The sequence below is a fragment of the Hyperolius riggenbachi genome, chromosome 11 (genome assembly GCF_040937935.1).
Source record: "Hyperolius riggenbachi isolate aHypRig1 chromosome 11, aHypRig1.pri, whole genome shotgun sequence".
Classification (NCBI taxonomy): domain Eukaryota; kingdom Metazoa; phylum Chordata; class Amphibia; order Anura; family Hyperoliidae; genus Hyperolius; species Hyperolius riggenbachi.
The window spans coordinates 153,161,203-153,174,033 of record NC_090656.1 but is presented as its reverse complement, the minus strand read 5'-3'; the positions used below and the strand labels follow the sequence as shown (position 1 = coordinate 153,174,033).

Sequence of the window (12,831 nt, the reverse complement as noted above, 5' to 3'; positions counted from 1 at the left end):
AGCCTCTTTTACACTATACGCTGAAAAACCTGATGCATTTTAACATTCTATAGCAGTGTTTTTTGAGGGGAAGAAAAAAAAACTGTTAAAATGCATATACAATAGTGTGAACTGAGCCATAGGAAACCATGCGCATTGCTTTGAAAATCAGCCGTCCTTTCAGTTATACCTGAGGGCAAATTATATAGTATAAAAGGACCATAAGACTAAAGTTCCATGACTAACCTTAAAACTCTCTCCACGGACACCTTACTTTAAATGCCACCTGGGTGCCCATAGAAAATATTGGTAAAAGTAACACCTGTGAAGTCAAAATTTCACACTTTTACCAATATTTTCTAGAAGAGACAAACCAGTGCACAATCTTCTGCCTCTAATAGCCACCCAAAGTTTCTGCATCACCCTAGACGACCCCCTCCCTCTTGTATTAATAGAGAGTTACCTCAGATAGGCAGAAATTAATTACTGGTTGAACTCTACAGATGTTCGTCTTTTTTTCAACACATCTAACTATGTATGGAACTGTCCAGATTAAAAAAAAAAAGTGAGAGACGCAGGTTATATTTCTAGAATTTGCAGAACAAGGTGGCAGCTCCTGTGACATGTAGACAGTAAATTCTACAGCTCTCACCAGTGAAGTAAAAAGGACAATGTACAGTACATTAGTGAAACAATGTAATTTACTTATGCAAAACATGGCCTAAATGAGATCAAGTGAACAAAGCTTTGGTTCAGTTGTACATTAAAAAAAAAAACACCTCAAAGTAGCAAAGAGAAATTGAAGGGGAAGGGGAGGAAGAAACACTACTTACCCCTTCATACTAAGATTAATCTATTATGAAGCTAGATTGTTCCTCTATTTCACCTGCATTTCTAGGTAGTGTACTTCTAGCAAGCAATCACACACAGTTAAAGTGAACCCGAGGTGTGAGTGATATGGAGGTTGCCATATTTCTTTCCCTTTAAGTATGGTGACCATATGTCCCGCTTTACCCGGGACGCGTCCCGCCTTCGGGGGGCGCTGTCCCAGGCTGCATGAGGTCCCGGGAAACGTCTCGCTTTTAGCAGCGGGACGTCCCGGCCTCGGGACTCTGGCCACCATACAATGAACTATTTTTTTTATTATTATTATTTAGTATTTATATAGCGCCGACATATTACGCAGCGCTGTACAGTATATATATATATATATATATATATATATATATATATATATATCTCTATATATATATATATATCTCTTGTCACTAACTGTCCCTCAAAGGAGCTCACAATCTAATCCCTACCACTGCCATATGTCTATATTATGTAGTGTAAGTACTGTAGTCTAGGGCCAATTGGCCAATTTTTTTTAGATGGAGCCAATTAACTTATCTGTATGTTTTTGGAATGTGGGAGGAAACCGGAGTGCCCGGAGGAAACCCACGCAGACACGGAGAGAACATACAAACTCTTTGCAGATAGTGCCCTGGCTGGGATTCGAACCAGGGACCCAGCGCTGCAAGGCGAGAGAGCTATCCACTACGCCACCGTGCTGCCCAGCTAGCTAGTTCATTCCCCGCAGCCCCGCTCCAGCCTGCATTGTCCTCCTCCGGCAGGCACAGGCAGAGCAGGGCTACGGGAAGATGGCGTCCGGAGGCGGAGCCCTGTACTGGAGACAAATATGTTTGCCCACAGTGCGTTTATCTTGTACTGACATGTTTGCCCGCATTGCGTTTATCTTGTACTGACATGTTTGCCCGCAGTGCGTTTATCTTGTACTGACATGTTTGGCCGCATTGCGTGTATTTTGTACTGACATGTTTGCCCGCAGTGCGTTTATCTTGTACTGACATGTTTGCCTGCAGTGCGTTTATCTTGTACTGACATGTTTGCCCGCAGTGCGTTTATCTTGTACTGACATGTTTGCCCGCAGTGCGTTTATCTTGTACTGACATGTTTGCCCGCAGTGCGTTTATTTTGTACTGACATGTTTGCCCGCAGTGCGTTTATTTTGTACTGACATGTTTGCCCCCATTGCGTTTATTTTATGCTGACATGTTTGCCCGCAATGCGATTATTTTGTGCTGAAATGTTGCCCATTGCGTTTATTTTGTGGTGTCTGGGGTAACTGTTGCTGCATTTATTATTTAATGTTCATAGTTGGCTGTGTTTGCTGCTTTGCGGTTATGGCATACTATTAAATAGCATCACACAGTTTCTGCACACCTATGATGTGAATCCACGTTTGACCACATCACGGCGTAAACACTGCTTTCTTATGCCTCGCTGTTGCATCATTCTGTTAGCTCCGCCCATAGAATGTCATGACCATGCCCATTTTTCGCGCGCGCTGCAGACACCAAATTTTTTGGCGCACCCCCTATTTTTCGACGCGGTGCGCTCAGCGCGCCGCAGTCCCCCCCCCCAATTCACCCCGTCCCAGGTTGAGCCTACAAAAATCTGGTCACTCTACTTTAAGCAATACCAGTTGCCTGGCAGCCTTGCTGATCTATTAGGCTGCAGTAGTGTCTGAAGTACACCAGGAACAAGCACACAGCTAATCTGATCAGTTCTGACAATACTGTCAGAAACATCTGATCTGCAATGCTTGTTCAGGGTCTATGGCTAAAAGTATTAGAGGCCGAGGATCAGCAGGATAGCCAGGCAACTGGTGTTGCATAAAAAATAAATGTCAGCCTCCATATAAGTCTCACCTCAGGTTCACTTTAAACTCCTACTATTGCAGCCTGTCTAAAAGTTTCGTTTTTGTCTGTTGGAAATAATAGATTTGACCCATCTGATGGGAAATTGCATGGTGTGTACCATGCATTAGACGCCTCTGTAAGTAGTAGCAACATCTAATAATCTCAAATTGTGAAAATCGGATTGCCACTTGGCCTCAATTCACCAAGTTTATCTCCTGTCTTTAATAACCTTTCTGAGCTGTTTCTACTGTTATCACCATGGTGATGAGCCATGTAGTATTCACTAAACAATTTACCTCAGGAAAACCTAAAACTAACGTTTCAATCAATAAAATAACTACAGAATTCTAACCTCTTAAAGTACCCCTGAACCAGTGTTTTTTATGCTGCAGGTGCTGTGACTGAGCCACGGCAAAAATCTCAGCATAATTTGCCCCCTGGTACCCCCACTCTGCTGTTCTGTGATCTTCGACTTCTGACAGAACGTCGATGTAGTGGAGAGGAAGAGGCCGTTTATCTCCTCTTTGCCTGCTCTTTCGTCCTTGCTAGTGGGTGGCATAGTTACTGCCTGTCTCGCAGCTCTCACTATGCAGCAGGAGAGCTGTGAAGCGTGACCTCAGGCAGAGCTGTGTATTTAGATACATTTTGAATCTAGTGTACAGAGCGGTACAAATATTGCTTGTGTGTGCCCTTTTGTGGCAATCAGGAACATTACAGCCTGTCCACTGCTCTACAGAGACAATGTACAGAAGTTGGCGCTGACCCGGAATTAGAGGGTCAGTGCTTTTACTGTGCGCATGCAGAAATCAAGATATGTAATTACAGAAGAATGGGGGAGCTGGAGTGCCCGATATGACAGCGAGGGAAATCCTAATAAGGTAATTGTGTCATGTTTTTTACCTGACAGGTTATTTTTACGGATTCAGGTGTACTTAAAGGGACTCTGTAACAAAAATGTCATTGTGTTTTCTACCATCCTACAAGTTCCTTATCCTATTATAATGTGCTCTGGCTTACTGCAGCACTTTATACTATCACCATCTCTGTAATAAATCAGCTTATCTTTCCCCTGTCGGACTTGTCATCCTGTGTCTGGAAGGCTGCCAACTCTTCAGTGTGATCTGCTATGCATGCCCCCTCTATGCACACTCCCCTGTGTGTGTGTTATTTACATTAGCCAGCTTTTCTCTGCTCTCTGCAAGAAGAAACAAACAATCAGCTTGTAACTCTTCAGTGAGTTGCAGGGGGAAAGAAACACAAAAGTGATCTCTTGAGATACAAAAGGAAGGCTGTATACAGCCTGATTGTGTGTGGATGTATTTTCTATGTGTGGACATACTGTACATCAACCTACTTCCTGTTTTGGTGGCCATTTTGTTTGTTTACAAACAAACTTTTTAAAACTGTTTTTGACTGCTTTTAATGCGGCGGGGAGTGGCGAAATTGTGACAGAGGGGAATAGGAGATGTCCCCTAACACACTGTTATGTTTACTTTTGTGTGATTTTAACAATACAGATTCTCTTTAAAGACAGGCTGTTAATTAACTGCATGTGAAAATAACTACAGGTAGTCCTCGGTTAACGAACGAGATAGGGACTGTAGGTTCGTTCTTAACCTGAATCTGTTCTTAAGTCGGAACATTGTGCCATCTCTGTCCCCATTACCTCCTCTGTGCCTCCAGTGTCCTATGTGTCACCTCTGCCTTTTGTACCTGTTTATACAAGTTTAAAAGCCATTTTTTCTTTGATTTTTTTTTTAAATCGATTTTATCAAAAACTACAAGTCCAATTCGAAACAATTTTTTGTCTTGTTCCCATGGAAACAGAGAATCCATGCCGTTCGTATCGGCGGGTCATTCGTAAGTCAGGGACTACTTGTACAGAGGATGTAACTTAAAGTGTACCAGAGCTGAAACAAAAAGTTTTATACATACCCGGGGTTTCCTCCAGCCCCAATCGCTCGGATCGCTCCCACGTCGCCGTCCTCCGCTGTCTGCAGCTTTGGGAACCGGGTTCCGTCACTTGGACAAGTCTATGACAGAGAAGTGCGCCCTCTACCTATCTCTCCAGCGGCTGCTGGAGAGACATGCAAGCAGCGCACTTCTCTTACGTCAAACTGGCTCCGATTGATGGAACCCGGTTCCCGAAGCTGCGGGCAGCGGAGGAGGGCGGCATGGGAGCGATCCAAGCGGATGGGGCTGGAGGAAACCCCAGGTATGTATAAAACTTTATTTGTTTCAGCTATGAGTCCCTTTAAGGACTGAAGTGATAAGATAACCCTCTCATTGTAAAAACGGATCTCTACTCCTTAATAAGGCAAGCTTCTTTAGTGAATTAACACTGAAAATACCGATGTGTGGTGGTAAGTTTTCTCTTGCCTTATCACCAGCATGATCTTAGTGAATTGAGGCCAATGACAAATTCATTGAAGCACAATTGGAGCCAGCACTGGCATAAAGGTTTGAAAAAGGAAATATAAAGAAAACATTTTATACCTCAGGAGGCTTCATGTTCAAAACTTTGGTAATCCTTCCCTGTAACAGGAAAAAAAACATGAAGATATTACTGAAAAGTAAAATATTAAAAAAGTGTGATTAAAATTTTTCCCCACTGGTGAAGTGTAAATTCATCACTTTTTAGCCAAATCAGACTTTTGATGACACAAACCATAACCTAAATTCTTAGAATTGGCAAATATAGGTGAAGATGAACAGGACCATCTAACATACTACATGCAACAGTCATCAGTGACAGAATTCATACCTGCATGATGAGAAAGTGGGGATTGTTGACATTGAGACCCACTGACCCAAAGAGATCTTGTACACGAGTGTTGTTGGCGTTTACTCCATTGATTAGATATTTATTCCTGCCGCCTAGCACAACCTTTACAGAAGAAAAATTAAGTAATAAGCACAAGAACACAAAGGCTCATTCTGCACACATTTAATGTTACAAATAATTACCTGTCTTGTCACAGTAATTTCATTGTGTGCCTCAAATCCAAGAGGGCTCTGCTGTTTATCATGATTATCAAAGGTGATCGAAACTGTGGCTTTAGTTATCCCAGCTTGACCATTTTTGTAAACTAGATCCTGTAAATTAGATGCTCTCACCTGTTGTGGAAACAAATTGCACATGTTGAGCATTATCTTTTTTTTTTTTTTTTTCATATACTTCTCACTCTGTGCAGGTACATTATAATCTTATTTTATAATAAACTCGGGTATAGTAAACTACCTCTCTAAGTCCTGGCCAATCTCCACTATAAGTCTAGAGGAGCAACACCTGTTATAGTAAGCTCGGATATAATAAAACTGTTTGGCTCCTATGTGATTCTGACTCTGGATATAGTAAAAAGTGGGCGGTGCATGCGTCATATGTCAGTGTGAAACCCATGATCTGCTGCTCTCTTCAGGCTGGTGCTGCAAGTCCCGTGCACGGAGGTATTGGAACATCTCACAGGAAGCGAGTGGCTGTCTATTTGGTGACAGCTGCAAAATTTTTTTTTAAGTTTCTTACAGCTGCAATTTTTAAAGTGTACCAGAGCTCGTTTAAATAAAAAGGATTTATACATACCTGGGGCTTCCTCCAGCCCCATACACTCTGATCACTCCCACGCTGCCGTCCTCAGTCTTCTGCAGCGCCGGTACCGGGTCCCCGCATTTCCGTCAGTCAAAGCCAGTCTGATGTAAGAGAAGTGCGCCCTCTACGTATCTCTCCAGCAGCTTCTGAAGAGATACGCAAAGAGCGCACTTCTGCATAGAGTGGAGGCGACTGACGGAAGTGCGGGCACCCGGTACCGATGCTGCAGAAGACTGAGGATGGCAGCATGGGAGCGATCGGAGCATATGGGGTTGGAGGAAGCCCCAGGTATGTATAAATCTTTTTATTTAAACAAGCTCTGAGTCCCTTTAAAGAGACTGTGAAGTCTCCCAAAAATGAGGTTTTTACTTTAAGGGCTGGTTCAGACGGACGTTTGCAGAGCGCTTACTGCCAGCGTTCGGGGCTTGGCGTTAAACGCTCCCATTCAAGTGAATGGGAGCGTTTGTACCAAGCTTTTACGCGCGTTTGCATAAACGCGGCGTTCGGGTCCCGCTTTTCACTGGCGTTCAAGGAGCCCCTGGAAGCTACATGTTGCTTCCAGGGGCGGTTAACCGCGACGGGTAATGTCCCCCTAGGGGAAGAAAAAACGCGACCGCATCTGAACGCAATGTGAACGCTGCTGAAAGCCTGAACGCATCACGAACGCAACGCCTCCAAACGTCCGTCTGAACCAGCCCTAAAGAGAACCAGAGACGAAGCACCCTCATGTATTTTATTACATTTATCAGTGCAGTGGGAACATGACAGTAAACACCTACCCTGCTTTTAGTTTCATTGTTATCTGCTTAATTAGTCTATTAGCAGCTGTGATAAGAATCCCCGACTGGCTCAGTCTAGGTTTGACCTGGAATCATTATAGCTGAGTCACTCTTCTGTGGAGTCTTTTCAAGCCCAAACCTGCCACCTCCGGACTCAGATTTCCTTCTTTGCATACTGAGAGCTGTGATGACATGGGAGGGGCTGCTCCTGCTGAGAGAGAAGCTCTGAAACAGACAAGTGTGGCTGCAATATGATCCCTGTGTGCTCTGTGTGCACTAGATACTGATGATGACTGCAGTTGCATTCCTATAAGAGACACTTCCTACAGGCAGCTGCACATCATACCAAAATGAAAGCACATAGATGAAAGGCTGCATTTAGCCTAGATAGCAGCATAGTCTCATATAGCCTAGACAACACATCCAGCACAACTCATAACCCGGAAGGAGAAGGGATATGAGCCGGCGGCCATATTTGATTTTTCCTGGAGCAATAATGGATAAAAAAACACTAAAAAAGGCACACAAGAGCGGCAAAATTATCAGGTAGAGCATTTATTCTTTACAAGCTATCGACTGATATGTTTATTTTGTGTGAAACGTTCATCTCTGGTTCCCTTTAAAAACCTCATTAACATTATTGCCCCCTCATAAAATGCCGCAGAACCGCGGCTGAAAACACCCTCAATCACCCCTAACCCGGCCAGCAAAATTCACGACTTTCTTGGTCGTGGATTTTGCTGCCGCCTCTGTGCGCGTCAATCAGCGCGTATCTCCGCCTCTCCCCGCCCCTCTCAGGGAAGACAGAGCGGCAGGGGAGAGGAGGCGATCCGCCCTGATTGACACGCATAGAGGCAGAGCTGCTCTGCCTCTAAGCGGAAGGAGCCCGTGATGTACCCCCGAGAGTTTGGGGTGATTGAGGGCGTTTTCAGCCGCAGTTCTGCGGCGTTTTAAGAGGGGCAATATTGTTAATGAGGTTTTTAAAGTTAAAAACTTCATTTTTGGGAGACTTTAGAGTCTCTTTAAGGATCCCTGAATACTCTACCAGTAATATGTCCAGCCTGGCTATGCAGCCCTAATGTATACTTGTAGTCCCCCAAATGTGCAAGTGCTTGTACTATACCTCCAATGGGTGCACAGAGATGCTCATTTGCAGCAGAGAATGCTGGGCCATTTCTAGGACAATTTCTGATATAGTAAACCACTTTCCTGGTCCCTTGGCGTTTTCTGTAACAAAATTATAGTGGGCAGCACAGTGGCTTAATGGTTAGCACTATTGCCTTGCAGTGCTGGGTCCCCGGTTCGAATCCCAGCCAGGTCAACATCTGCAAGGAGATTGTATGTTCTCCCCATGTCTGTGTAGGTATCCTCCCACATACCAAAAACATATAGATAAGTTAATTGGCTTCACCCTAAAAATTGGGCCTAGACTACAATAAATACACTACACAATACATAAATAGACATGAGGGATTCGATTGTGAGCTCCTCTGAGGGACAGTTAGTGACAAGACTATACAGTATATCCTCTGTACAGCATAGCGGAAAATGTCGGCCCTATATAATTACAATGTTCTCACCAAGGCTAATTAGGTGGGCGGGCCGCCCGGGTGTTTTGAAATCCTGGCCGGGGGGGGATAATCATGGGGTGCCATCTGCGATTCAGCGGAGGGCAGGGTGTCTCAGCCAGGAGCAGTGCCGAGCAGTGTGGGGTAGAGGGAATACCTATGAGTGCAGAAGCTGGGTGACCGACCTATCCCCCCCCCCCCCAACCAGCAGATACAGCTTTACTGGCTCCGGGCTCTCTCAGACGCTAGAGCACCAACCTGATCCACGCTGTCTCCTCCCTCTGCGATGCCACACATACTGCTTCCTGTTTTGGTGTGCGCAACATTGCAGAGAGAGGACACAGCACGGACCAGGCATCTGGCTGGTGCTCTAGCATCTGAGACAGCCCCAGAGCCGGTGAAGCTGTATATACCGCGCGGGTGGGTCCGAGGTGAGCTGCCCCACTCCCCACTAGCCCACCAGCAGCCAAACCCAAGTCTGAGCCACTCTCCTAACTAGCCACCAGCCTGACCACCTATTCACCCACCCCACTAGACACCAGCCTGACTACCTACTCACCCACCCACCCCACTAGCCACCAGCCTGACCTACCTACCCACCCACCACCCCAGCTTGACCTACCTACCCACCCCACTAGCCTGACCGACCTACCTACCCCACTAGCCACCAACCTGACCTATCTACAGACCCACCCCACTAGCCACCAACCTGACCTACCTACAGACCCACCCACCCCACCAACCTGACCTAGCCCACTAGCCTGCCCTACCTACAGACCCACCTGGAGGTCGGCCTGACGTCATCGCTGGGGACCGGGATGGAGCTGCGGCGAGGGACATGCTGGCAGCTTGGGGCTGGAGGAAGCCCCAGGTAAGTAGCGCTTGTTTTATTATTTTTTTCCCCTGATAACTCCTTTAAAGGGAATGTCCGAGCTGCACACACACACAAAAAACGACATCTACTTAGCCGGGCCTTCCTCCAGCCCCTAGCGGCCGCTATGTACTGTGCCTGCACAGTACACTTCACACCACATGCGAGTGATTGACAGCGGCACTTGCACAGGCGCAGTAGAGGCCGACCTGGTGAGGTCGGCCTCTGCACCATCAGGGACCAGGAGTCAGCGGCTGAGAGCAGAGCTGTGGCGAGGGACATAGCAGCTGCTAGGGGTGGAGGAAGCCCAGGGTAAGCAGACGTCCTTTTTTATGCAGCTTGGATATTACCTTTAAAGGGGAACTGAAGAGAGCGGTATATGGAGGCTGCCATTTTTATTTCCTTTTAAGCAATACCAGTTGCCTGGCAGCCCTGCTGATCCTCTGCCTCTAATACTATTAGCCATAGCCCCTAAACAAGCATGCAGCAGATCAGGTGTTTCAGACTTTAAAGTCAGATCTGACAAGACTAGCTGCATGCTTGTTTCTGGTGTTATTCAGATACTACTGCAGAGAAATAGACCAGCAGGGCTGCCAGGCAACTGGTATTGATTAAAAGGAAATAAATATGGCAGCCTCCGTATACCTCTTACTTCAGTTCCCCTTTAAGTATTTCATATTTTTCCTTACCTGTTTAAAAAGCATTTTATGACAATGCATTAAAATATCACCTAGGAGACGTGAATTGCATATGGGCCTCTATCACTGAAGCCTATTTCACAGTGCGACGTTAAAGTTGCACGTTAGAAAATGTTTTAACGTGGACTAACGCACAGCAATACTGAAGTCTGTGCAACATTCACAGTGCGTACATTGCGTTTGTGTGTAACGTGTAGCATTATTAGAAGGTGCTGCATGCTGTGCGTTATTAACTACCTTGGACTGTTTGCACATGCTCAGTAATGACCTGGAAGCATAGATCCTGAACAAGCATGCAGATCAGGTTCTCTGACTAAAGTGAATTCCTGTACAGTGTCTAGATTTTCAGCCACGTAAAATAGATCATTTTGCTTGAGGAAATCTAAAGGGTGTACATGGATTTATTATTGTGTCTGCTACCAGCACCAGATACCATGAGTGGAACCATTGTAAAAAGGACATTTTGGGGAATGAATCCTGGATGTACAATTGCAGTAGGAGTGAGGTACAAAGAGTACTAAATACAGGAGGTGGCACGTACATACAGCAAATTATTATGGTAGAACACAGATGGTCAAACTTTGAGCATCTTTTAAGTTGAGCGCAGTTAACCTTATAGAGTGTGGGAAATAGTGAGTGGAAAACTTAAAGGGAACCTGGGGTGAGACACATATAGAGGCTGAAATTTATTTCCTTTTAACCTTCTGGGGGACCGGTTGCCTTAACCAGTTACCTGTGTAAGATTGGAGATGCCAAGAAGAAAACAAATGGAATCGAGAATATTGGATTTTCCACTTCCATTTAGTCCAGTAATGGCATTGAAGAGAGGGTCAAACCCATTTATTTCAGTTCTTTGAGCATAAGACTTGAAGCCTTCTATAATAATGGATTTTATGTGCATTTTCCCGTTTGCTGTACCTAGAAGAAAAGAGAATAATTATTTAGACTGTGGATGAACAGCACAGTCATAACATCCTTAAAGAAACAACCAGTGCAACCACTTCAAAGACTGTTTATACCAATCTGCATTATCAAAATCAATAATCACTGCACACAGATTTATGAGCAACTTGGGCAATATCTTTAGACGAATAGGCAATTTTTTTTTTTAATTAAATAAAAAAAAAAAAAAAATAGTGAAGATATCACTTCGGAACCCCAGTGAATTAGAACTTTAGTTTCAAAAAAGGTTTTATTGAACATTAGCTCAAATTATGCAATAACAGCAATGACTTTAACCCCTGTGAAGGGGAAGTATACGGTAAACATCTTAGTGAATTAGAACTTTGAGTACAGGTAGATGAACTTTGCTCTGAGGCCTGGGACCCACGGGGAGTGATTCTGCAGCACTTGCTGATCTATTTTCTAATCAGGATACCACCTTGATGCTGGGAATACACGAGTCGATCCGGCGGCTCGATTAGCGCCGGATCGACTCCTGCCGCGTCCCCGCTTGTCCAGATCGATTCCCGCGCGGGCGCTTCCTTAACTTCCGCTCGATTCCCCGCCCGGGATTGAGCAGGGAAGTGATCCGGCGGGTCATCGGACCTGTCGGAAATTATCAATCGAGCCATCAGCGGCTCGATTGATAAGGGCGCATCGACCCGTGTATGCCTAGCATTAGGATCCTTTTCCACTTGCTGCAATCTGCTCCAAAAAGCAGATCGCAGCCCTTACTCGATTTACATGTAAATCGCGGTGCTCATTTTCTATTAGCATGATTACATTTTTTCCCATTCGCTGGCCTACACAATTTGTGGTGCAATTGCACTCCAATTGCAACAGTTCACAGCGAGTGAAAATTAAAAGGTTGCGGGATCGCATCTCAGCATGATTTTGCATACAATTGCGCATCCCAATGGAAAAAGGACCCTTATGCTGGGAATGCACAGGTCGATTCTGGCACTCAATTCTGCACCTGATCGTTTTGCCCGCTTGATGCTCTTATCTTCCGCTCATTTTTCTTATTTTTCCAATTCACTTCAATGACAATCTAACCATCTTATCAGCTCAGAATCGACCCGTGTATTCCCAGCATTACAGGTGAATTAGTGGTATATCAAGATAGCACATTCTTATGCATATATACTTCACTTTGCTTCTTTTGCACAACCACTGTATGAATTTTGTATGACAAAATGACAAACCCCAGCAAGGTACAGAAGAGACAGGGAGGAGCAGTAGAGTGTAGTGTTAGGCACTGAAGAAAAAGCAAGGAGTTTTGAATCAGGATGATACCTTTTATTGGCTAACTTAGAGATGAATAAACTGAGCTTTCAGCTTATAATAAGCCTTTGTCAGACTTGGTTTCTGACAAAACATGAAAAACACAGCTTGTATATACACTGACATACAGAGGAGAAACATTCTTTAGCAAACATAAATAAATGTAATTAGATGCCTTAAAGGGAACCAGAGACGAACTGTATAAAAAAAAATGAAAAAGCTTTTATACATACCTGGGGCTTCCTCCAGCCCCATAAGCCTGGATCGCTCCCACGCCGCCATCCTCCGCTGCCTCTATCGCCGCTCCCGGGTCCCGTCACTTCCGGTGGACGCAGCCAATTGTACGCAAGAGCAGGGACTCCCTCTATAGCCTTACGCATGCGCCTGCATAGTATGGAGGGAGTCCCTGTTCTTGC

The 12,831-nt window shown here is 44.9% G+C and overlaps 1 protein-coding gene across 2 annotated transcripts in view; it reads right to left on the bottom strand.

Annotated features, from left to right (window-relative positions):
* Window positions 1-12,831, bottom strand: part of LOC137538903 (structural maintenance of chromosomes protein 2-like) — an 85,642-nt gene that overhangs the window by 71,797 nt on the left and 1,014 nt on the right. For both annotated transcript variants that reach the window (XM_068261325.1, XM_068261326.1), the window contains exons 2-5: window positions 10,923-11,107; window positions 5,655-5,804; window positions 5,452-5,574; window positions 5,184-5,222 (exon numbers count right to left, since the gene is read on the bottom strand). In XM_068261325.1, coding sequence (XP_068117426.1) covers window positions 5,184-5,222; window positions 5,452-5,574; window positions 5,655-5,804; window positions 10,923-11,090 — 480 coding nt within the window. In that variant the 5' untranslated portion in view covers window positions 11,091-11,107. The remainder of the gene's footprint in view (window positions 1-5,183; window positions 5,223-5,451; window positions 5,575-5,654; window positions 5,805-10,922; window positions 11,108-12,831) is intronic.